This window comes from Sturnira hondurensis, unplaced genomic scaffold (assembly GCF_014824575.4).
Source record: "Sturnira hondurensis isolate 20B ecotype Veracruz unplaced genomic scaffold, ASM1482457v3 Scaffold0002840, whole genome shotgun sequence".
In the NCBI taxonomy this organism is placed as follows: domain Eukaryota; kingdom Metazoa; phylum Chordata; class Mammalia; order Chiroptera; family Phyllostomidae; genus Sturnira; species Sturnira hondurensis.
In genome coordinates this window covers 3,591,754-3,617,651 of record NW_028075471.1, presented here as the reverse complement: position 1 = coordinate 3,617,651, position 25,898 = coordinate 3,591,754, and the positions used below count along the sequence as shown (strand labels likewise).

Below are 25,898 nucleotides of genomic sequence, written 5' to 3'. Positions count from 1 at the left end.
GAAGAATATTTGCTGTGCCAAAAGATTGGAAACCACAAACATAGCCAGCCAAATAGGGGGCTAGATAAATACATTATGTACCTTTTAAAATGTAATTTGCAACTGTTGAAAAAATGAAGCCAAGTTTTATTTGATATCGTGGAAAGCTCTCCAAGGTATAGCATTGAGCAGGTATAGAGCAATGCATATGGTATGATGCCAATTGGGTAAAAGAAATAATTTGCTTATTTTTGTCTAGAGCAGCTGCAGAAGAATGTGAAGGGAACTGATCACAGTGGTGCCTCCTGAGGGAGGAAGGGATGGCGGGGTGGGAGAGAGGCCTATTGTTATGGTGTATTTTTTTTGGAATCTAACCCCATGCAGTTGAATTATCTACTCAAAACATAAATATCTAAAACATAAAAAGAAGAAACTCTAAGGGAAGGGTGAACCAGAGAAGGCTTCCTAGAGGAGGTGACCTTCGGATTGACTTGTAAAAGACGCATAGAAGTCCTTTTGTCAGGAGCAAGGCTGAGGCTCAGAAATATGAACAAGAAGAACAGGTTCAGGTATCCGTGTATACCCAGTGGTGGGCCGAATATTCAGTGTGCAAGATAGGGCAGTAACGGAGTTCGGACAGGAACTGTATTGGCCAAATGGAAAGAGTTTTGTGAGCAGAATTTGAATTTAATGAGCTAAAGGCAGCCATTGACAGTTTGAAGGAAATGGGAAAGGCCATGACTGTCTACATGAAAGACTACTTTTGGCAGAAGGGGTGGATGATTTGAAACAGTGATTGTCAAAGTGTGATCAAGGACCCCTGGGAGTCCCCAAGATCTAGGAACTAACTATGTAATTACAAAACAAATTTTTCTTCATATGTGTCAGCCAAATAACAATCACAAATTGATTTCACATGCAGGTATATTAATCTGTCTTTTATGCAGCCAGAAATTTAGAAAGTTGTAGAAGTATGAAAGTGTGCTTCTCTTCTATGTATTTTGTTTTGGAAAATGTAGTTAATTTTTATTAAAATATGATAAATAGTTAACAAATAATATATTGTTATTTTTAAAACAAGGAATATTTTTTGTGTGCATGGTTAGCTGGGCCTTCTTCTTTCTTGTCCAATGTTACCAGCATGGTGTCCAGGCACTTCACGAAGATTGGCTTTGTGGCCTGTGTCTCATTTGGGCCTCATGTGGGGAAGTTGGTTATGATTGTAGATGTTATCCATCAGAACAGGACTTTGGTTGATGGACCTTTCACTTCAGTAAGAAGATAGGCTATACCTTTCAAATGCATGCAGTTCACTGACTTCATCCTCGAGTTCCCATAGGACGTCCTTCAGAAATATGTCCAACAAGCCTGGCAGAAGACAAATACCAGTACAAAATGGGCAGCTATGAGTTGAGCCAAGAAGATTGAAGCCCAAGAAAAGAAAGCCAAGATGACAGGTTTTGACTGATACAAAGTTATGAAGGCAAAAAAACCAAGGAACTGAATAATGAAAAGTAAAGGTAGGAAGCTTCAGAAGGCAGCTTTCCTGAAAGCTTCTCCGAGAAAGACAGCTGCTGCTAATGGCGCATCTACAGGCAAGAAGGCTCCAGCTCAGAAGGTTCCAGAAAGCTAGAGGCCGGAAGGCAGCTCCTCCAATAGCTCAGAAGGATTCAAAAGCTCCAGCCCAGAAAGCACCTGCTCCAAAGGCATCTGGCAAGAAAGCATGAGAACTTAAGAGGCTCTCAAAAGTAATAAAGGTTCTTTTTTTTGGTGGGGGGGGGGGAGAATAGGAGTATTTTTTAAAGTGCTCAATTTTATTTTCTAATACTGCAAATATTAATATAACCCACATAAACCAAAGCTGTTTGAGACCCTCAATGACTTTTAAAAGTATAGCGGGGTCTTACCCTGACTGGGTGGCTCAGTTGGTTGGAGCATTGTTCTGTACATCAAAAGGCTGTGGGGTCGATTCTCAGTTAGGCCACATACCTGGGTTACAGGTTCCATCCCTGGTTGGGGTGTGTATGAAAGGCAGCTGATTGATGTTTTTCTGTAACAGCAGGGTTTCTCTCTCTCTCTCTCTCTCTCTCTCTCTCTCTCTCTCTGAAATCAATAAAAAACATATCCTTGGGTGAGGATTTTTTTTAAAGTATAGAAGGATCTTGAGATTGAAATAAATTAAGAACTGCTGATCTGGAAGTAAGGAGGGCCTGTGTGCTTGTGATTCTGGCTGGATGGAAACAAAGTTATAGCGAAGCACATGCAGCTACACAAATGTGAGTTAGGTCGGAGGCATGAACTATTTTGCGTCTGAGCGCCGTGCAGTGGTGTGGGCAGGTGTGTGTGAAAGAGGGGGCGGGATTGAGGGGTTGACTTTGACTGGTGGGAGTGTCCGTGCCTGTCCTCTACTTCATTTCTGCATTGATAGATATTTCTGTTACTTCAGTCCTTTGCTGTTATAAACATCCTGAACATCCATGTACAAGTCTCCACCCATGTGCAAGAATTGCTCTAGTGTGTTTCCCTGAAAGTGGAATGCTGGGCAGTAGGGCATGAACACCTTCAGCTTGGCTGGGTGATGTAAGGTTGTTCTCTAACTTGGGGTCCTCCCTCCAGCCCTGTATGAGAGTCCCCATTTCTCCAGCTCTTAGTGTAGTCAGACTTCTGAATTTTGTCAATCCAATGAGTGTGAAATGGCACCCCACTGTTTTAACACCAAACCCACCATCACTCCTATACCCACCTGCCACCTGGGAGCATAAGATACTAAGCTCTGAATTGTGGACAATTCAAAAAGTTTACCACAAGGAAATGTGTGTGTGTGTGTGTGTGTGTGTGTGTGTGTGTGTGTGTGTGTGTGAATACACAGAAGCAGATTCTGTGCTGGTTCCCTGGGTGCGGAAGAAGTAAGAAATCAGGCCACTACTTTTTATTTTAGATAGAAATCACTCAGTCAATGTTCTTGTGGAGTTTGCTGTCTTTGGAGGCCAGCTGGGTCAGCACTAAAGGAGGAGAAGCCAGGGCCTTCTCAGCATTGCCTGGCCTGGCCTGGCCTGGCCTGGCCTGGGGTTTCAGGAAAGGTGCAGTCTGAGGCCTTCAGCCGAGACCTGAAACTTTGGGCAAACAAATGTAATGTATCAGCCACTTTCTCTAGACTGGCCACATGTTCTCCCTGGGTCAGGCCTGCCTGTGTCCCTGAAGGCAGGGCCAGCCTCTCCCGCCTGAGGCCTGTTTAGGTGCAGAGGATCCCCCCTCTGTTCAGAAGGGCTGCCTGCTTGGTTTAACACTCCTCTATAGTCCTTGTGAAACTCAGTTTTTGGATAAGAGGCCCACATTTTCAATTTCCTCTGAGTTATTATGTAGCCAGTTTTGCCTAAAATATCTTTGTGTTTCTCAGATTAACAAGGGTGTGGGCAGAGGGGTGCAGCCCCTTGGGTGTCACTTTTCTCCTCCCTCCGCGCAAGGCCTGCTGTCCCCCCGCCATGGGCCCCAATGCTCTGGGTGAAACACCCATTTCCTCATTTCATGCATTCATTCTCTTTTTTACTTCTTTCTCTCTATATAGATATATATGTATGTATACATATATACACACACAAATTCATATAAATATACATATATATATTGTTGATTCTCATTATTCTAGATTCCATATTTTCCTACTTACTGAAATTTGTTTGTAAACCCCAAATCAGCACTCACAGTGCTTTTGTAGTCATTTGTGGACATGAATAGAGCAGTGAAAAGGTTGGCATTCACATTCCCAGCTGAGGTCCCACCAAGCAACACTCTGCCTTCTTGCTCCAGTTCTCATACTATAAACAAGTGTCTTCTTCTTGGTCTGTTCAGTGCCATGTTTTTCACATTTTTGTGGTTTTGGTTGATTTCACTGTTTAAAATGCGCCAAACACCCTCACCTCCCCCACCTCTGCCATGTATTATGCTGGAGTTCTTTAGCATGAGAAGGCTGCGACGTGCCTTGCAGAGAAAGTACATGTGCTAGGTAAGCTTTCTTCAGGCACAAGCTCTATAAATGGCTGGTGGCCATGACTTTAGTGTTAATCAACTGTATATATTAAATAAATACATGTAAAACAAGATACATGCCTTGAAATGGTTAATGAAGATATTGCCACAAGAGGCTTGCAGGAACTTAACCCTATATTTCCTCTAGGAGCAATAGTTCAATATTCACAGACTTCTTGTTCACAAAGACTTACTGAACATAACTAGCACAAATAACAAGAACTGACTGTGTGTACGTATGTATGTATTTATGAAGGTCTGCCCAGAAAGTACCCAGCCATGTAATAGGAAAAATAGAGACATTTATTGAAGAAGATACAAGAAACATTGTATATAGGACAATGACACCTCCTCAGTCCCCTTTAAAACAGATACCTTGGAACCTCACACAGTTCTCCCAATCACCATCAGTTGCCCCGTTGTATTTTCTTGAATCTCATTAATGGCCTGAAATGTCTTCCCTTTCAAAAGTGATTTTAGTGTTGAGAAAAGCCAGAAATTACAGGGCACCAGATCTGGGTTGTAGAGGGATTGAGTCCTCTGAGTGATTTGATATGTCACCAAAAAACTCTGTATGAGACATGATGCATGAGCAAGCACATTGTTATAGTGAAGCTGCCAATCACCAGGTGCCCATAGCTGTGGCCTTCTGAATCGTCTGAATAGTTTCTGTGGAGGAATATTCAAGCTTAACCTGAAATGTGATGCAGATCCATTGCTCAACTCACTCAGTCATTCTGAATGTGATGACCACACAGTACACACGCTCCCTCAACAGTGTCTTCTGTCCACACTGACTAGTACAGTGAAGTCATCATTGTTCACACATGCACATTCCAGTCCACTCTCCTTGGGGGCCAGGTTACATCAGTGTTTGCAAACCATTCTTGCTATATTAACAATGTTTGGACTTTTTCTGGACAGACTTCATATGTACATATGCGTATATGTGTATCTTTCTTCACCCTCCCCCTCTCCCTTGCTCATCCTCCTTTTTACTTCTTTCTTCTAATTCCTTGCATTTTCTCTTCTCTGTCATTGTTCATTGGTCTTTCTGGCATTAGCCTTGAGTCCTCAAAAGGTACCCAGAGAAAGTACTTTTGTCCACTTGTTCAGAGCACATTAGTGGGTCACTCTCTTTGTTCAGTGCTTTGGGCTATTCTGGGACCTGAACACAAACCTTATGGTTCAAAAGTATCACCTACAGATAGGATTATTATAATCTGTGATTTTGAGGCAAATCAGGAATCTCATTTTTATTTCTAAAAAATGTTTCCAAGTCTCTGCTCTTCTCATTGCCCACTTTCCTCCCTGACCCAGCAAGCTCCTTGGCCATGTGTTTTCATAGAGGCAAACAATATTGGAAGGAAACTTTACAGGTCACCTAGTCCAATTCCCTTATTTTACAGATAGGGAAACTGAAATCTAGAGGAAAATGAACCACCCAAGGTCACATAGCTAATTCGATGGCCTTAAAAAATAGATAAAAACCAGGGAATAATTGTTCCCCTGTTGCTCTATTTTACTACTTACGCATCAGGTAAGAGAGAGATAACACCCATTGTGTTCTGGCAACTTCTGATTAAAATGTATAAAACAGATTTCTGTGAATTGTGTACATTATAATCAAGCCAGAGAACACTATTTAGGTTGAAACTTTTCTTTTACCAAAGCATTTCATAGGTAAGTTTGCAACATACAGAACGTTTTAAAATTCCTTGTTTGAGTGGATTTCATCATCAAAATTTCTTTTCTAATACATCCCAAAGTGGGTGTCACCGGGTCCTCATGATATGTAGCTTTCAGAGCCAGGACTGTGACAGCAGAGGGGAGCACTGTCCCACAAAGCTGACCAGGAAATAGATCCAGCAGACTTTGCTTCCCGCGCACTCCCCAAACCTTAGCCTCCACTCCCTCCCCTCCCAAAAAGGGAAAACGTGCCCAGTAAAGATAACAGTGCCCATCCTTAAACAAAGCAAGGCTAGCCCTTTGGGTCCCCCAAGTGCTCCCATTTCCTGTGGCTAAAGTTAGACCTATTAGATATGAACTTCATTTTTAATCCATGACGGGGCAGTCAGAGGGCTACAAATTCTCCCCAGAAAAGATGGACAGGGGAAAAGGAGGAGTCCCTTTGCAGCCATCCCGGGGGGAAAGGAACAGAGCATTGCTTTTTCTGTACTTGTCATAAGCAGCAAATATGCATGGGACAGTTACTTTGTGTGAGAATTATGAGACTGAGTTTCCACAAAGAAAGTGTTTCCTAAAGCACACTCATTTGTGAATCACCTTTTACCACAGCCACATAGAAAAATACTTACCATTTTCTAGAAAACAAGACAGTTTTTTTCCTTATATTTATCTTTAATGGAAACTTTATCGTGATTAACAAAACCAATATGCTTGCTATATGAGGTCTGTCCAGAAGGTATCCAGCCACGTAATATGAAAAATAGAGACATTTATTGAAGAAGATAAATGATACAAGAAACACTGTACATAGGACAATGATGCCTCAGTCCCCTTTAAAGTAGATACCTTGGAACCTCACACAGTTCTCCCAATCACCATCAGTTGCCCCAACATATTTTCCTGAATCTCACTGATGGTCTGAATGAAATCTCTTCCCTTTGAAAGGTGGTGATTTTAGTGTTGGGAAAAGCCAGAAATTACAGGGCACCAGATCTGGGTTGTAGGGGGATTGAGTCCTCTGAGTGATTTGACGTGTCACCAAAAAACTGCATGAGACATGATGCATGAGCAAGCACATTGTTATAATGAAGCTGCCAATCACCAGGTGCCCATAGCTGTGGCCTTCTGAATCATCTGAATAGTTTCTGTGGAGGAATATTCAAGCTTAACCTGAAATGTGATGCAGATCCATTGCTCAACTCACTCAGTCATTCTGAATGTGATGACCACACAGTACACACTCTCCCTCAACAGTGTCTTCTGTCCACACTGACTAGTACAGTGAAGTCATCATTGTTCACACATGCACATTCCAGTCCACTCTCCTTGGCTACCAGGTTACATCAATGTTTGCAAACCATTTTTGTTATATTAACAATGTTTGGATTTTTTCTGGACAGACCTCATAAATAGAATATAACCATGAACATAAATAATACACAAAACAATGCAACTAAATTGTAGCTAAATGCTATTGTACCCAGAAAAGAAGGACTGAGGTTGGTAAGCACTGGGTGGGTGTTAAAGGTGACATAGCCCTGCTCTGAGCCTTTCTCCTTTAAGCCAGGCAGTGAATTAAAAATGTAATACCATGCTTTGTATAATGCTCATTTTTCTGCCCAAATTTTTGAAGGAAAAATAAGGATGTATATTATACATGGGCAATATTAATTCTGTATCTATATAAATGTTTTTCATTTTTTTATTTATGCTTATGCATTAAATGTGCAACTCTAGAAAGCAATAATGATATCTATATACAAAGTAATACCCTGGAATATAATAATCAGTTTTATTTCTAAATGTAAATAAATAAAAATTGAGTTAAAATTAAAATAAAATATTTTTTCTGAAAATTTGAGCCAAAAATGTGGATGAGTATTATACATGAGTGTGCATTATATGTGGCAAAATATGGTAACTTTCTTATTGTGTAATCTGACCCTAGGTAAATCCTGTTGTAGCAGACTCTCTCAGTGCCCCACTCACATCCCTGTGCTCACTTCAGATGCTACCTACAGAATCCCCTGTACCCACCTGTGACTTCCTGTGTCCTTCCACCTGAGGGGTTGTCCAGTCAAGAGGGTTAACATCCCAAGGAGCCCCTCTCCACCAAAGAGAGGCAGGAGTTGGTAGGCTGAGTAATTCCACTTCCTCATGCCTTGGTGGGAAATTATGAGGTGTGTCCTATAGCCTATTGGGAGGTCCTCAGTGGACTGGACTCCAGCTGCCCACAGCTGTAACCTGCTGACTCCATACCCCACTGTGGTTTCCCTCCTTTCCCCATTGCACTGCCCCACTTCCCACAGTTCTTCCTGGCATTCACTTCCCACAGGAACAGCTTGTACCTAAACCTTTACCTCAGCATCTGTTTTGAACAGAACCCAAACTAAGGCAGCTGGGAAACATACTGCCTGACATGATCTCACAAACCACTGCGGCACCAGACCTGTCCTTGGGGAAATACTTCCCCAAGGTATATACCCAAATAAGCAACTTACCATTTTCCTTCTTTGAAGTTCAAAAATATATTAAATTTTGTATTGGTCAACTCTCTCTGCCATTTTCCCTACCATACTGGTGTTGCTCTGTTCTGATGAGTAACACTGCATCCCATTTTTGCTCTTCCTCTTCCTCTTCCAACATGGTATTATTACAATTGGCTAATAAACTCATGCTCCTGAATTTGCTCATGTAGTTAAATCACTGTGTAACGTTTATCGGTCTTTTGCCAAAGTGAGACATCCAGTGAGTAGAATAGTACTGTCCATTGTGGTCACTCAAAGTAAATGTTTACTGATGAATCATTGATGAGCTCTGGCTGAAACACAGCGGGCCAGTGTTGCCAAACTTAGAGAGCCACTATTTGACAAGCTTTTGCAACATCCTGATGAGAACCAGGAGCCCAAAATTAGGGAGATTGAAAAGGTGCTTCTGCTAGATGAAGCTTCAGATTTGGCATAGGTCCCATTAGCAGTTTCAAGGCAGAACTGAAGTTCTAATGCAGAGAGGGTTTCTTGTTTTCAGGTTTGGGCCCATGCCTGGAATGTCTGGTCCCATGGGACCTAGACTGGTCAGAGAATGGGGAAGTCCAGGATGTGATACACCCTGGACTATATATCAGTCACATGCATGGGCACTGTCCAATCAGAATAGGCATCCCATACTGTGTGGGGGACATGTGGGAGGGGAGAACTGGAACCTTTAATGATGAGAGGTCTTTAGAAGCTCTCCTTCCCTACCCATCCCCATCTTTGCTTGGCTGGCTCTGTCCTATCGCTCAAATGCATGTCCCTCCCCCAACAAGCCTCCCTGACCACTGTCTGTAGTGGCTCTGCCCCTACCTCCTTTCCTATTGCCCTGGTTTACTTTCTTCGTAACACTTTGTGTACTCTGTAACTAGCTTGTTTATTTGCTGACTGGTTTGTCATCTCTGCCCCCACTGTTCCCTACTTAACTATGCTCTTCCTGAGGACACAGTCTGTATCTCTTTGCTGACCTGTGTGACTACTGTATCCTGCACAGTGCCTGACATCTCATAGGTGCTCCATAAAATATATGTTGAATGAATGAACCTATCTAATGAACTTCGCTTTTCTGAGTTTCCTATTGTTCCTGAGATTCTCTTGTCATAATTGAGGAATATTATGGACCCCAGAGTAAAACATAAAATTTTATGAATGGCATGTCTTAGTGTTTTTAGTCTTCCTGAAAAGAAACTGTGTAGCTTTATACTTGCTATTTGGGGATAGGTGGGTTATTTCAGTCAACAAACATTTGTTGAGCTTTTTCTGTGTGTTGGGTTAAGCTTTAGAAATGTCCAGGAAAATTCTGGACCTGAAAGAATTCTATTCTTAATAAAACACTGATTTCCTGGGAAAGTGGATTAAATGCTGGATAAATATGCCTCAATTCTGCAAAATCCAGACCTCGGCTTCAGACTTCAGGATAAAAGTGATTGGGATTGACTTTGAAGCAAAAGTCAGGATTAGAAAATTTAGTGCAAAGTACTTGCCCCCTCCCAGCAGCCTGTTTGTGGCTCACCACAACTTTTGCTTTTTTTACTCAAAACTTGACAGGACATGATAGTACCACTAAAGAAGGGATGTTCCGAATACCTGCACGTTTCTGGTGTTTGGGAGCCCTTTGCCTCCCTCCTATAATTTGGGGTTTTGGCGAGGCCCTCCTCCACTTTCAAAAACAGCTGCAGAAGGAAAATGTCCCTCTAATCACAGTTGACATCTTTCCAGACACCGCACCAAAACAGTAACTGGCTTTCACACTATTGTTCTGGTGGCTGCTCTGCAGACTATTGCCAAGAGTATTATTCTCATGTTAGTCAGGGCAACTACCCTGGTGACCTTCTCTGTGCTAATGAACTCTACCTGGACAAGGAGAAGGGTCTTTGCCACATGGACAGTCCATGGCTTCTCTGGAATTGCCTTCAGAGGCAACATTGTAAGGAATTATATTAAGACACATCGTGCCCTGGCCAGTGTGACAAACCAAAAGGTCACCAGTTTGAATCCCAGTCAGGGCATGTGCCTGGGTTGCAGGATTGGTCCCTGGAAGGGGGACATGTGGAAGGCAACAAATTGATGTTTCTCTCTCACATAGATGTTTCTATTCCCCTCTCTCTTTCTCTCTCTCATTTCCCCACTCCCATCTCTTTCTCTCTCAGACAAAGAGAGGAGAGAGGGAGAGAGGTGAGGTGAGAGAGATCTGTCGATTCAAGGACCGTGTTTTAAGGAGAAGGGTATTATTACACAGTTATTTTGCTTATGGTTGTTTCTTTCTCATTGAGAGAGAAGAACATCTTTAAGGATAGATGATCTGTTGTGAGAGTTTGTAGTTTCATTTGGGGAAGGGTCATTTTTTATCGAATCTTTAAATTATATTCTTCTTGGTCCTAAGGAATTGCAGTCCAGTTACTACCATCCAACTTCTGCTCAGTGCCTGGGTGAACTTGCTGCCTTGCAGGAGCGCAGGGCCTGCACACCCAGGGGCTGGCAGATCTGGCAGAGCTGAGCCCTTGGCAGCAGGTGCAGGGTGGGCCTGTTGCCCCCTGGCATTGAGTGCATATAGATGCCCTGAGGAAGAATGAATGGACATGGGACTGTTTATAGTTTTTGGTGTTTTTTTATGGGAAGGGGCGATATGTACAGGTTATTTCTGAATGTATTTTCTTTTACTTAGGGCAATGTTATTTTAATATAATTTTAAACTTAGAGAAAAGTTGCCAGTCTAGAATAAGAAACTCCCGAATACCCATTACACAAACCCACCAATTATTTATGTTTTGTCCCATCTGCTTTATCCTTTTCTGCATCTCACTGTCTCTGTATATACTTACATATAGAATATATACACATATATGTATTTAACATATTAATGTAAATATTTTCCTTCCTATTTGAGAAGGAGTTGCAGACATTAATTATGTCCCTTTAAGCCCAAATATTTCAATTCACTGTGTATTTCCTAAGAATAAGAGCATCCTCTCACACAACTTAGTTATTGAAGGCAGGAAATTTAACATTGTCAAAATATATGAACTCATCCACCATTTTTTTTAATTTACCAACTATCACACTAACAAATCCAGTTCAGGACCTTGTGTTGCATTTACTACCCTGTCTCTTTAGTTTGAAACTGTTTCCCAGGCTTCTTGGTGTTTCTTGATTGGACAGTTTTGAAGAGAAGAGGCAAGTTATGCTGTACAGTATCCCTCAGTGTGAGTTTATTAGATGTTTCTTCTCGATTAGATTTAGAGTATGAATTTAAAAAAATTATCTGGAGTGAGAGGAGAATACTGTGTTTCAGGCTGTGGCTAAGGTGTTACCAGCCCTGGGGTCTCTCTGGATAGGAAAGGCAGAAACACAGATGAGCGAAGAACTGAGAACTCTCCTTGTAAAGTCAGGCTTCCAGGACAGGCACATCTGAACCCACACTGTGCGGCTGGACCTTCTAAGTTGGTTAGTTCAATGGAGTAATTCTCTAGAAATTAAGAAACTATTTGGACATTCCCTGAACAATATGGATACTGTTTTTGTCAAACCATTCCATATGGGAATAATTTTTAATAAGTGGGAGTGCATTATGTTGTTAAAAATAAGTGAATAAACAAATACAAGAGGGCCAGGGAGTCATTGGTATTAATAATGTTTTATGAACCAAGGTTGTGATTAATCCAAGTCAGTGTAGTTGAGATCCAGTAGAAAAATAAAATAATTATAATTATTAGAGGCCTAGAAAAAAATGCTCTGGTTAATTTGATTTTGTGCCTTTGTCATATCCCATTATTAAAAATCTTCGTGAATATGAATCCCTTCTCCCACTTTAGATTGGGGCCATAATGGAGTTTTTCCAAAACAGTCTTTCTGGAAAACGTACTTGCTAGCTGTCTGCCCTGGGTAGATGAGTGGTCTGGCTTCTCTCCTCCTCCTCTGGCCTTGAGTGCTGTGGAGGGAAGAGTGGTCTGTAAGTGTTTGTGAAATGGCAGTGACTCTGGCTGTTGGCTGGCCCTTGAGGCTGGTGGTGGCACAGAGGGCTGGCTGTGTCTCCTCCTCCCACTTGTTGGTTGAGTCTGTTTTCCTTCCCACAGAAGAGGAGGACCTTTCCTTGGCCAAGAAGAACTCACCTCTGCTTTCAAACCAGCTGTGGGTCCCATGTTCGGTGGCCAAAATCAGTAACTAGGGCTTTTCCTGGTTTCTCAGAATCAAGTTAATGGGTAGACTTTTATACCTTTCAAATATTTTCTCCATGACTTTTTCCCTGTGGTGGCTGCTCTCACTTGCTGTCACTGCTGCTGTTGCTACTACTAATACTGAACACTTGAGTAGGGACTGTATACCAGGCATAGTGCTGAGCCCTTTACCCACATTCATCCATTTAACTCTCACAACAACCTTTGTATTCCCATTGTGTAGATGAGGAAACTGAGGTTCAGAAAGGTGAAGTGATGTGCTTAAGATTCTACAACAAATAAATGGCATAACTAGGATGTGATCCCACCAAGTCTTACTTTAGAGCCCAGGTAGCATCTTCAAACCACCATTAACGACATCTGAGTGCAAAATCTCATGTTATATTAAAATCTATTTACCAATAGCTCAGAGAGCACCAAGATTTTCAGGATCTACACCTTGTGAGCATACTGAAAAGTCTAGAGGAAAAGAATAGTGCTCCTGGCTGCTGGAAAAGAGAGGATATTTTTAAAATAAGGAGAAAAATACTCCAGCAGGGTATTAAAGATGGAGCGTGTTTCAGTGGGGGTCCCTTTCTTGATTCTCTTGCTCACCTGATTCTGGAGCTTCAGACAGTAAAGAAACAAAATGTGAATTCTTTCCCTGCTCAAACACGAGGTAGTAAGTCAAGTTCCAGCTAAGGGCAAGAACAAGAACACGAAATCCTTTTTCTAATCTCTCCCCAAAGAAGGTGCAGATGAAAGGCAAGGCATCAAAGCCTCTGCAACCATCAAAGTTGTTTGCCAGCAAAGAGATAAATCAAAAAGGGTTGAGATCTGGTTTGACTTTAATAATTATAAATGACTAATCAGGGGCAATTTGCTGTCAAGTTGGGAGCTGCTCTCTCTCCATCAGTGCCTCTTTGCTGGTCTGGTCACTTGGTTATTAAATAGAAATGCCCTCTGATTAAATTACAGGGCTGTTCCGACACCAATCAATTCAATCTTGGCCATTTAAAATGATCTGGCATCGCATTTGTCTTGCCTCTGTGCGTGATGTGGGAACAACATGTAGCAAACGTGACTGAAGGTATCCAGAGAACTCCCATTTCTAACCCTGTTTGAGTGATGTGGCTTAGAGGAGGGTCAGGATGTACCCCAGGTCTCCTACCCTCCCTCCTGCAGCATCCCGGTCTCCAACGCCTACCCCGCTGCCTCTCAAAGTCAAACAGCAACAGAACAGCAGTGACAATCGTAGTAATAGTAAATATGGTAATAACCACAGTAGTGATAATAATTTCCATTTTTAAATCTCTTGCCATTTGCCTGACCCTGTTTTAAATATTTTATCTCCTTTAATCCTGGAAATAGCCCTATGATGGAAAATCAAAGATTATAGAAGTGTTTTATAGACAAACACATCCCACACGCATAGAACCTGGCCCACTGTAGATCGTCAGTAACTGACTGCTGAGTGAGTAAGGGATAGAAAAGTAACTTGCTCAAGGTCACACCAAGTAGCAAATGGTGGGGATGGATTTTGAACTCAGGTCTGTCTCATTTATGCTTTTAATTGAAGTATAGGCAAATGCATTGGGAACCTTTTTATATTGTTGCAAAACACATGTTTTATGCAAATATTTATTTCTATATCATTTTAATATATTAATTTAAATAAAACACATATTATTTTAAAACAATGTAAAAAGAGAAAGAGCATTGCAGGGCAGCAGGATGAGTGGTGTGGGAATCAGGCTGGCCTAAGGAAAAATCCCCTTTCCAGCATTTTCTAAGCTTGTGACCGTGAGCAAGTCACTAAAACCTTTCAGCTTGATTGTCCTCTGTAAACTGAACACAGTACTTAATTAAACTGAGTTAAACAAAAGCTTAAATGGACCAGTCCTTTAAACTGTGAGCACACTAGGTGGCTCACTGCAGGTGCCCAGTTCCCTCCACTTGTGTATTGGAAGGTGCCTAGTGATTCTTTTTTGATTCTTAGACTCAAAATCTCAAAGGATTCCAAGGTTTGAGTCTAGAGAGAATGCAGACTGAGCCCAGTAAGGATAAGATATTTAGGCTTGGACCAGGACCAATAGGGTCAGTGCTCTTCACAGAGAGCCTTGTCCAGAACAACAGAAAAAGCAGTTAGTTGTTCATGGACAATTTACTAATGAGATTTAGATGTCTGCCCTGTGCTATCAGAATGTAGTTAAGCCTGGAAGGAGGCAGCCATAGAGTGACCCCAGGAACAATGACACATGGTGAAAGTGGGTTGGAAGGAAGATGGGTAAAGGCTTAAAGTTGAGGCAGCAGGATGGAGTCACCAGTAACAAGTTCCAGACAGAGCCCACCTGATCCATTCCAAGATACCTGTATCTCCATCACATCTCACATCTGTGTATACAAAGGGCTTTTCTCTGTTGCAAATTAACAAAGGGCCTCCTGGTTGTTTTTGATTTGAGAAGCATGAGAGAAGTTTCCCAGCGGCCAAACACTTCTAGAAACTGTCCCCATCAATTATGTAACTGACAGGGCTAAGGATCAGATAGTACATTCAGGCCCTTTGTTTTCATAAATTCCCCTCTGTAAGTGCCTTTGCTTCCTGCCCCAGGGAGGCACCTCAGTGTTCATACAAAGGGCCCAGGTACCCATGTAGTTTACTATTATTTCGTTCAGCTGACTTTCCTTGCAAGTGAGGTGTTATCTGTCTTGGATTCCTTGTTCCTAAAGCACAGAGGCTGAGTCTCCATGCTGTGGCTCAGGACAGTGTGTGGATAGATGTCCTGGCCATGGGTGTGCCTCACCCTTGAACAGATCTGACATTCCTTCTCATAGGAGGAGGTCCCAAATGTCCCAAGTGTCCCACATATGTTCAATGTCTGAACAGCCCTCATTTATTTGGCCTGCCTATGTATTTGAAGGAAAATAAATACCCCTACTGGTAACCTTATTTGAAAAACAAGAATTGTAGCGTGAACTTGTGGGTTTCAAGTCTCCAAGGAAATTTGAGGTTGAAGAATTTCAGCCTTCAGTGATTTTGCTTTTGAGGTTTTGATTTAATTTTGGCAGCCAGGTGGTTAGCGGAAGGGAAGGGTGTTACCCCAAGAACACTGGCCTCCTTTATTCATTCTTTTAGTCACTCATTCAGAAATTATTCATTGACTTACCACACAGAACACCCGGGTTTAAAGTTATGTGCTCAAATCAGAGAGCATAGACTAAGGCACAATCATTGGACTCACCCAGGGCGCTTTGTTTTCATGGCTGAAAGAGAGTAGACTGTGAGATGGCCTCAGTAAATTTGACAAGAATAACAAGGTGGGTTTGTGACTCCTCAAATTAGCTGAGAACCTGTGAGATCAAGTGTGTAAATGCAGACCGTTCACACACAGTGTCATTCCTGCCTAGGAGCTCCCCCAGGGAAACCGCGTGGTTTCTGATGCACAGGGGAAGTAAAATGGCTCATTCCCTAGCCTCCCTAGGACCACACAACCTTATCTAGTCTAGACAGACATACTGTGTTCAAGGCGAATCCTCTAGTAGAATAAAAGTCGTAACGATATTGCCTCACAATTTCCTCATGTTCAATACTTTCTTAGACCTTCCTGGCAGATGGGATGTACTCTCCCAGACTCTGGGGCAAGACAGTGGGGAAACACATAGCTTGAAGCCAGATAGATATAGGTCTGAATCCAGGCTCTGCTACTTGCAAATTATAGAACTTCAGGCAAGTCCCTACCCCTCTCTGAGCCCCTGTCTCCTCCTCTGTAAACTGGATATTACCCACCTGCCTTGTGGAGTGATCATGAGGATCAAATGAAATCATGCATATAAGGATTTAGCTCTGTGATCAATGTGTAGTGTGCGTTTAATAGGCTAATGCTGCCATTATCAGTCTGAGTAGTATCATTATTAATTACTTTGATGAAGTTCAAAATAGAGCAGTTCAAAATAGGGTATTCTGCCACACCCTGTTTCCTGAGATGTTCATTTGTCTATGTCTCCAGGGCTTAACTTTGCTGCTGGTGATTTATTCCATGAACTGTTGCTTAGATCATTGGCATGAATGAGCTCCCCAATATTTTAGAAATTCTTGGGTGGAATTTAGAGGTTCTTGTGTGGGATGTTCAGCACGTGCATGGGGCTGTTTCATGTGTACACTCACCATCACAGGGGTTGATTAGGTTGGCTGGGCTGGGGGAATGGGTGCCCTTTTGATTCTCTCCACTTCCTTCACCTGTGTCCCTCCTGGAATTGGGTAATTGGTGAAGAGGGCAAGTTTCCCAAAGAGAACAGGGCCAAGAGCATCAACAACAACAGCAACAACAAAAATTAAGAACTATTCCTTTGGGAGGGGTTGGCCAAGTACCAGGCACTACAGCAGGTTCTAGGAAGATGACCATGACAGACCAAGTCCTGCCTTCATGGACTTATGTCTGGTCAACTCATGAGGTCAACTGAAAACCATAAAACACAACACTAAAATAAATTATCTTCATAAAATAGGCATTTCCTACTAGTTTTGGTCTCAGCACCTCCTCTGACTCATTCACAGCAGAGATCACAATCTAATTATTATTTTTTCTTTTTATTCCCAATTACTTGGCAGAGATTACACCTGGCTCGTTCCCTGCCATGTCCCAGGACTCAGGGCAGGGCTCCGCACCTCAAAAGTGCTCAGTGAACACAGAGCGAGTAGACGAATGACTAAGTGCTGCCTTGTGAAATTTTTGCTCTGGGCCAGAATTTAAACCTCACATTCCTTCTTTGCTGTTGGCAGTGGTCAATCACCACCCTATATAGTGGAGATTGAAAAGAAAATACACTTTCATAATCCATTTAGCTTTTATTCCATAAAATTTCTGGATTTCTTAAGGAAATCATTTTATCCCAGATTAACCATCTATGGCTTAATTAGAAAATCAACCAGAAAGAGGACATTTGTCTACTGGATTTGACACTTGTACATAGCAGTGTCTGGGGTTGGGGCTTCTCAGGAGACTGGGTTTCAGTGCTGGGTAGTGTGTTGAGTTGGTCTGGAGAGGGCTGAATGCCTATGAGGAAAAGAGCCTCTTACTATCATGCCCTGTCCTTTACCAGGGTGGGCTTCTTGGGGTAAAAGCCTACTGTTGATGTGCTGCGTTGATGACATCATGCCATGTTGATACCATGTTGATGTCATCATGTTGATGACATCATTAAGTCCCAGGAGTGGAACTCTAGCAGCATAAAGTTCTATAATCTGACAATACCAGGTAACTGTATACATCTGTATAATTTACAGTTCAGGAAATATATAACCATTTATTGTGCTTCTATTATGTGCCAGAATTCATTCCAAATCATCTATGAGCTTTACAACAGTGACCTGGTAGGCATTATTTCCACTTCACAGATAACATCTAAGATCCTCAGCCCGCTCTTGGCATTTCCGAAGATCCCTGGTATATAATACTGTAGCCTTTCAAGGCAGGGAAGCTGGACTCAGGAATAGCCCAGGTTGTCCTCAGCCACAGCACACCAACACAGCTGTTCCCCACTCTTACCCCGCACCCCCTACCCCTGTGCTGACTGATTGGAGCCTTCTGTCATTTTCTGTGCTGTGTAATCCTTCTCAATACAGCTCTCCAGGCAAACGCTACCACATTCTGGATTGCAGATGAGTCATAACCTATTTGTCAAACATGCTTTAAATAGTGTATGTAAAGGATTTTGCCCTAGGAATTAGACTCCTGGATTCAGAGTGCTGTGCTGCAGCTGTGTAACTTTGAGCAAATTGCTTATTTCCTCTGACCTCAGTTTATTTACCTGTAGAATGGGAGTTCTCCATTGCCATACTTGCCTCTTGCTTCAAAAAGTCACCATATAAGTATAAGCCAGTGCATTGGCTTCACGGATACCACAGTGCTGCTTCTAATTGTAACTAGATATGATTCAGTAAGGGTCAGGACCTTATGCAAATGTGAAGCATTCTCAAAAATGGGAAATGGCTACCAACATCTTCTCAAAAGATGAGAAGATGAGAGCNACTTTGAGCAAATTGCTTATTTCCTCTGACCTCAGTTTATTTACCTGTAGAATGGGAGTTCTCCATTGCCATACTTGCCTCTTGCTTCAAAAAGTCACCATATAAGTATAAGCCAGTGCATTGGCTTCACGGATACCACAGTGCTGCTTCTAATTGTAACTAGATATGATTCAGTAAGGGTCAGGACCTTATGCAAATGTGAAGCATTCTCAAAAATGGCAAATGGCTACCAACATCTTCTCAAGGCTCTCCCCAAAATGGAGTGTTTGACTTGCTAAGAACTTGGCAAGCTCATTAATTCTGAGCACCATCCCAGAATGGCTGGTTTAGAGTCCTGGCTCCTGGCATTGGATTTCTGAAGCATTCCTTTGTTGAGTGCTGTAACATATAGGATCTGAACTCCACTCCTCTGGATAGAGCCATGTTCACCTTTGGGATTTTAAATATCTAGGTGGCTGGCCACAGCACAGGAGGCCCCAGTCCTCTCCCACCTTTGTCTGGCAAACTCTTATTCATCCTTCTGCCTGATCAACTGTCTCTTCCTCGAAGAAGACTTCCCTAACCTCCACCCAGTCCAAACTAATTAATCCTCACCTTGTTCCCAGAGCCCTCCAGTACATGGTTTGAGCACCTACTGTGTATCAGGAGCTCCACTAAGCTCTAATATGTGTTACCATAATTATTCTTCCCTCTTTGAGAATAGAAGCAAATGTCCTCGCCCCCATTTTAGAATTGAGTAAGGGTGACTCAGAGAAGTGAAGTGACTTTCCCTAGACTGTTTGGATCTTACTGCATTAATCATATCAGAGCCTGTCCCTCCTCCATGAATGTAAGTTCCTTAACCGTGGGAGTTGCTGATGTTTGCATTCCCAGGAGCAAACACATGGCTCATAGTAGATGCACAACACATCTTTGTTGAACTGAAGTGAAGAAATACTAGAACAATTATAATAAGATGGACAAGGATAGGTCTGGTTGCTTTCCAGTCTCTGCCAGTGTTCACTCTCAGGGTCTGATAGAGGAGGGGGAAGGGATAGACGTCTTCGGGGGGCTAAAGGATCTTGACTCCATTGTCACTTCATATCAGCAATTTGATCCTTTGGTAGCTTCCTGCCAAGTAAGATAGGGAGACTTAGCAAGTCACAAATTAGGGACTCAGTACTTGCCTGGTCGGTTGAGCTGGGATTCAGAAGAGAAGTGAGTATGCCTTTGATGAGCCTTTATTGCGGTTTGTAGATGGAATTTTTGTTCTTTTTATATAGAGGAAAATATATTTTTCTTAATCTAACCTGGCAGACTTCCTTGGTCGTAAGTTCATTCAAAGTACAATGTTCTTCATTTCAAGTAATAACTTTTCTGAATCTCAGTGTTTATGGCCATAAAAGAGAAAGGAAGATTGGAGATGGTGGGGAAGGGTTCTTTCCAACATTCTGGTTCTGCGATTACATCAGGACCCTGGATGAAGTTTAGAACAAATTTAAATTACCCAAGTACAAAGCAGCTCTAAAAATGGAATATCTCTAAGTGAATTACATTTTCTTTCCAGTCTAGTTTTTTCTTCCAAGCTAGAAAGAATCTGAACTTTGTGTCTAAATTGTAAATCTTGATATATGAAGACATTTACCAAAAAAAATAAATACAAAGAGGAACAAATTTTAGCAGCATGAATATAAATCATAAGGCAAACCAATTGCCCTAGATCTTAATATTTCTTTGTGTATAATTTTATTTAATTTTTTGGTAAAGATGTTGAAACATGTATTTTTTTTATTGTTCACATGATTACAGATGTTCTCCACCACCCCACCCCTACCTTTGCCTACATCCACCCAGCTCCTGTTCTCGGCCTTCACCACACTGTTGTTTGTGCCGTGGGCCATGCATGTATGTTCTTTGGCTAATCTCTTTGCCTTCTATTATCCTGTACCCCAACCCCCTCCCCTCTGAGATCTGTCAGTCTATGCTGTGTATCCATGCCTCTGGATATATTTTGACACTTCCCCAAAAAGGACATACAGAGGCCAACAGATACAGGAAAAAATGCTCAACATCACTAATCATCAGAGAGATGTGAATTAAAACTGCAATGAGGTATCACGTCCCATCTGCCAGAATGGCTACTGTCAATAGGTCAACAAAGAACAAGTGCTGGTGAGGATGTGGAGAAAGGGAAACCCTCGTGCACTATTGGTGGGAATGCAGATTGCTAAAGCCACTGTGGAAAACAGTATGGAGTTTCCTCAAAAAATTAAGAGTGGAACTGCCTTTTGACCCAGTGATCCCAATTTTGGGACTATTTAAGAATTCAGAAGCACCAATCAGAAAGAACATATGCATCCCTATATTCATAGCAGTGTTATTTAATAGCCATGATCTGGAAACAGCCCAAGTTGCCATTAGTAGATGAGTGGATTAAAAAAAAACCCATGGTACATTTACATAATGGAATTGTATGTAGCTGTAAAAAGAAGGAACTCTTTTTGCAACAGCATGGATGGACCTGGAGATTATTATGCTAAGTGAAATAAGTCAGAGAAAAACAAATACCATATGATCTCACTTACATATAGAATCTAATTAACAAAATAAACTGAAGACCAAAATAGTTTCCTGGACTTCCTTAGGCTTTCTTAGAACTGTTCATTTACATAGCTTGGTTAAAGGTTTTGGGCAACCAGGCAGGAATGACAAAGATTGCATGTGCTACCTGACTGCTTTTTTTCTTTCCTTAGTCAAAGCCATAATCCATGTTTGCATCTGAACTTTGTTTTATCATTTTCTTTACAGCGAAAACGGAAGCAGAGCACCCAAGATGAAGATGCTGTTAGCCTTTGTAGTCTCGACATAAGTGTAAGTACAGTCCTTCCTACTCACCTGCCATGGGAACACCTCTCATCTCTGAGTCTATTTGTTAACATGCTGTGCACGTTAAGTGGGCTTCTAGGATCTGACTATGGCACTGGGGGAAAACTCTTTTTAAAAATATTTCATTTTTACTGGAGAAAGCTTTGTGTCCAACTTAAACTTCCAAGCCAAGTTGTTTATGTTTTTTCTTTCATAAAATGAAATATAAGCTTGGTGTATCTGGTTAGAATCTAGAAAAATTCCACCATGCTATTTTAGAAGCTGGTTCCAGAAGATGGACCAGATACTTATCCACCTTCCCAGAAGTTAGCAAGTTGGCCCAACTCAGCAACTGGGTGGCCTGAAGGCCAGAAACCTCCAGCAGCATGGCCATAAAAGAGTGAGTGACTTTGGATTTAACAGATCTTAGTTTGAATTAAAATTCTCCACTTACCATTTGTGTGACACTATTCCTCACCTCTGATTCCTCAACTGGAAAATAGGGATGAAAAGACTTTACCTAACAAAAATTTTGTGAGAATCAAATAGAGCAATGAGATTGAGAATACTAAGTACTGGCATGTACTAGGCACCCACCAAATGTTAGCCTCATTGTGTTTTTCTTTAAAAGCAGAATTTTGCAAGACATGTTGAAATGACATGGTAGTTGAAAGCTGGTGATGATAGAAGTAAAAAGCTTTCTTGGATTTTCCAGGCCCATATCCTTGAATGCTTAATTTCGGTAGCTTTCTTCGTGTGGCCTCCTTGTCTCCCCATGGCACAGTGGATGCCTACCTGAACCTCGGATGCCCTCCTTACCTGGGGTGGGGATGGGTAAGGATTCAGGCTCTCCCTGGGCCCCCCAAGTCTATTCACCTTTTGCATGTCTTGGAGTTTAAACGCTGTGCATGTAGTATCTGTTGAACATTGGACCCAGGTCTTTCTCCTCTTCTGAGATCAGAGAAGCCATTGTTGTAAGATGAGAAGGCTTTTGTGCTAAGAACTGGAGCAGGTTCTGGCTCTGCCTGTAACAGTGTAACTTGGGCCATCTTCTCCATGCTCTGGGCCTCAGTTTCCTCATTTACTTTTAAAAAAGGGGTTTGAGATCAATTATTCTACAACCATTGTGAAAATTTGAATCTTCATAGCACATAGATGATTGGGTTCTTATCTGATGACATTTAATTACCTATGTAAACAATACTCTTTGAGTTATTTTTAATCATGGCAGAGTTTTCTGTGATACAAACAGCCATGATGGAGTGAGCCTGAGCTATCATCTAATTAATGTGCTTGCACATTTTTATTTCACCGTACAGTGTTTGTTCCAGCCCTTGTGCCATCAGACTGATGGGGTTGGACCATACTAGGTGGCTGTTGTGACATTACTTCTGAGTTTTACTTTACTCAGTGAATGTTTTATTATTGACAAGTATAATCTGTAGAAGTTTCCTTATCAGCAATAAGTTCTTTATGTTTGAATTTTTTAAAATTTTGTGGCAATTATTAGAATCATTGGCTTTCAAAATTTAAAGAGCCCTTAACCATCATATATCCTTATTCTCTCACTTTGAAAATGAAGAATTAGAAGCCCGGGGAGGGATAGTGATTTAGGCAAGACTTTAATCTGGGTCATTTCTAAGATCATGCCTCATCTTTCATTATTCCTGAACCATATTTATGTTTTTAGGAAAACATGTTTCTAGTAGCTTTTTATCAAAAACCACTGAACTCTTTTATATGAAAAGATTAGTATTTGCAGTCACAAATTGTGATGTGTTTTTTATTTCTCTCTCTCGAACTATCTCACAGTTATCATGTTTTGTCACAGTAAAGAGACTTTTACAAAAAATAAATCTACCTTTATGCTTAGGAATTCAACTGTAGCCAAACTCCTTTCTGATTTGCCTGGCATTTTTCCTGAATCTTAGCAATATGGATTCTAGAGCCTGGGCAGAGTTCCCTCCAGATATGATCACACAGTGTTGTAATAATTGTAAATGTTAAGAGAATCCCAGAAGCTGTTGGAGGACATGAAAATTGGCCTTGTGAAGCTTTACTGACTGTCCAAGTCACATGAAGGTGACAGGATGTGTGACTGAGATGTGGCCACAGAGGAAGCGGTACTGATTTTCAGAGCCTTACACCTAGCAGGCCCGCAGTAGAGATGAGTTAAATCAAATGAAGTGGTGGGTGAAGTCACTCATGAGAAGATGTTTTGCCTAAAGGAAACAATGTCTAAATAAATATGAGTCTAATAAATTAATTGTTCTGATAAATGGCCTTTGTAGGCTATTCAAAGGTGCTTTTAAATGGTGATATCCAGTAGAGTTTTAGTCCCTTGACTAACCAGCAGCATTACTGCACGGTTGTTTGGAGCCTGTTTCTAGGTGTAGTGGAAAGTGGTATCTGAAAAAGAGGTGGGTTCCAATGGATGACTCACACAGGAGGATGCGAGGGTTTGGGAAAGTGATATTAGTAACTCTCGATTTTTGTTCCATTTAATAAGTGGAAAGACATTCACCAGATGTCTTTGAGCAAGAAGTTGCTAGATGAGGGGACAGAAGTCTTTTGAGGGTCATGGTCAAGTTTCTATTGAGTACCAGCTGAATGCTGTGTACACGTCATTACCAAAAGTGAGTTCTTGGTGAATAGTTATTAGTTGATGGATTTTAAAAATTAAAAAAAAAACAGTGAATTCTCTAGGATATGGGGAATTCAACACATATACTACTGTTAAAGAAATATATCTGTGACATAAATTGGGAAATGTTAATGCAGACAAAATCATCCCCCTTTGATTAAAAAGTACATATGAGCCCCTCAGGGTCTGTGAGTGGTGATAACACCAGACATTTCCCGCTGACATCTTGCTTTATTTTAAAGCCTCAGCTGACGATTCTGGTAGGTGCCTGGAAGGGAGTTTTCCTACTAAACTCCTCTCCAACCTCTTACTGAACTTGGGCTTAGAGACCAGATGGGAATGGATAAGCTAAGAAAAGAGCTTATTGTTACAGAATGGGATCCTCAATTGTTTGAGGGACCACAGACTCCTTTAGGAATGTGATAATAGCACTGAGCTCCAGAAAATTTTACAAGATTGATGTGCGAGTTCATGGGCCCTATGAAGCCCAGCCAAGACCCCATGTTAAGAGTTCCTCTTGGAATAACATTGGAAAGACCTTAAAGCACGGTGACGTGTCTCCGAAGAACCATCCTCCCACCTTCACCCCTACCATTTGGTGAAAAACGAATTGTGACTGGTGAGTCCACACTATTTAGTGACATAATTGGGTTCTATTTTTTCCCACCACTTCACCCAATCCACTAGCTGGGCCCCCAGCTTCCTGCCAGGATACAACACAAACTGTTCCAGGAAAAAAAAAGTACATACTTTTGAGAACAATTTGCAGTGTAGAAAATGCTTCCAAGAGCCACCTACAGATCTCCTCGCACATCAAGGGATTTGAGTGGGATGATTTCAGGGACGCTTCTTCCCCCACAGCACTTTTCTAGTTTAAATTCTAATGGATGAGAGACCCCTGAGTGAAGAGCCAGGGTTCACAGTGCCCCAGGAAAAGCTCTTGGTGGGAGAGCTAGCTGTGCCCCCAACGGAGGGCCCTGCTTAGCACCAACCATCCTTTCTCAAAAACAGATGAGTTCGGGGGGTGGGAGTATTAAAATATTTCCCAGTGATAAACACAATGTAAAAGGTGAAAAGGAATATGTGTCCCTTGCAGAAAATTTGAACAATAGAATTCATGAATAATCCCATCACAAAGCAGTAGACATGTTTTGATCTGTTACCTTCCTGGCATTATACACCCACTCACTTTACAATTTCTTCATTATGAAATAGTGCAGACGTACAAAATGTTGTACAAGATAATATAAAATTCCATGTAGCCCTTAACAGCAAAGCCAAAGGCCCTTGCAAACCCCTTTCTGTGCTGAGGGTAGTGTTTATTGTCACCTTGCCTGTCTATGAACTTGCTACATACATGTATCCCTAAGTAGCACCCATCTTCAACCAGCTTTTAAAGCTTGTATAAGCACACAGTTTTTAAAATTGAGATCATAACACGTATTAGTTTATTCATGTGTTTTTCATTTATTTATTGAGATCATGTTACCACATCTTGAAATAGTCCTCAAGAACATTATTTTCAGTAACTATAAAGTACATTGTCAAATGGATGCACCAAATTTATTTAACCAATCTTTTATTGGCTATTTAGATAAGTTACGATTTTTCCCTATTATAAGTGACACTCATGGGCATCCTAGAATACCTTTGTCTAATCTTCTGTTAAAAGGCTAAAAATGGATAAAATATGAAATTCCTGGCTAAAAGAGTATAGATATTTTTTAAACCCGTGAACAGGTGTATACCCCTTTTGGCGGTGAGAGGTAGAAATGCTGTTTAGAGCAGTTGAAATCTTGCACAGAAACTCAGGGTGGGGGGTAGTTTTCACCTTCCTCTAGCCCATCTCTCTTTGAACTGCATCTCTGGTCCCTTGCTAAGTCCATGACTTTATATGGGACACCTGCTTTTACATCCCTTCTGTGGGAGGAATCCCTCCTGCTGCCCTAGTGGAGATGGGGCTGGTGGAGGGGCTTCCTTTCCATGCTGGTGGAGGGGCTTTC

At 41.6% G+C, this 25,898-nt stretch overlaps 1 protein-coding gene and 1 pseudogene across 2 annotated transcripts in view; both read left to right on the top strand.

Annotated features, from left to right (window-relative positions):
- The window catches only part of ARHGEF3 (Rho guanine nucleotide exchange factor 3), a 274,023-nt gene that overhangs the window by 104,588 nt on the left and 143,537 nt on the right, over positions 1-25,898 (top strand). For both annotated transcript variants that reach the window (XM_037040715.1, XM_037040716.1), the window contains one exon: positions 21,195-21,257. In XM_037040715.1, coding sequence (XP_036896610.1) covers positions 21,195-21,257 — 63 coding nt within the window. The remainder of the gene's footprint in view (positions 1-21,194; positions 21,258-25,898) is intronic.
- On the top strand, positions 1,121-1,713 carry LOC118983363 (60S ribosomal protein L14-like; annotated as a pseudogene).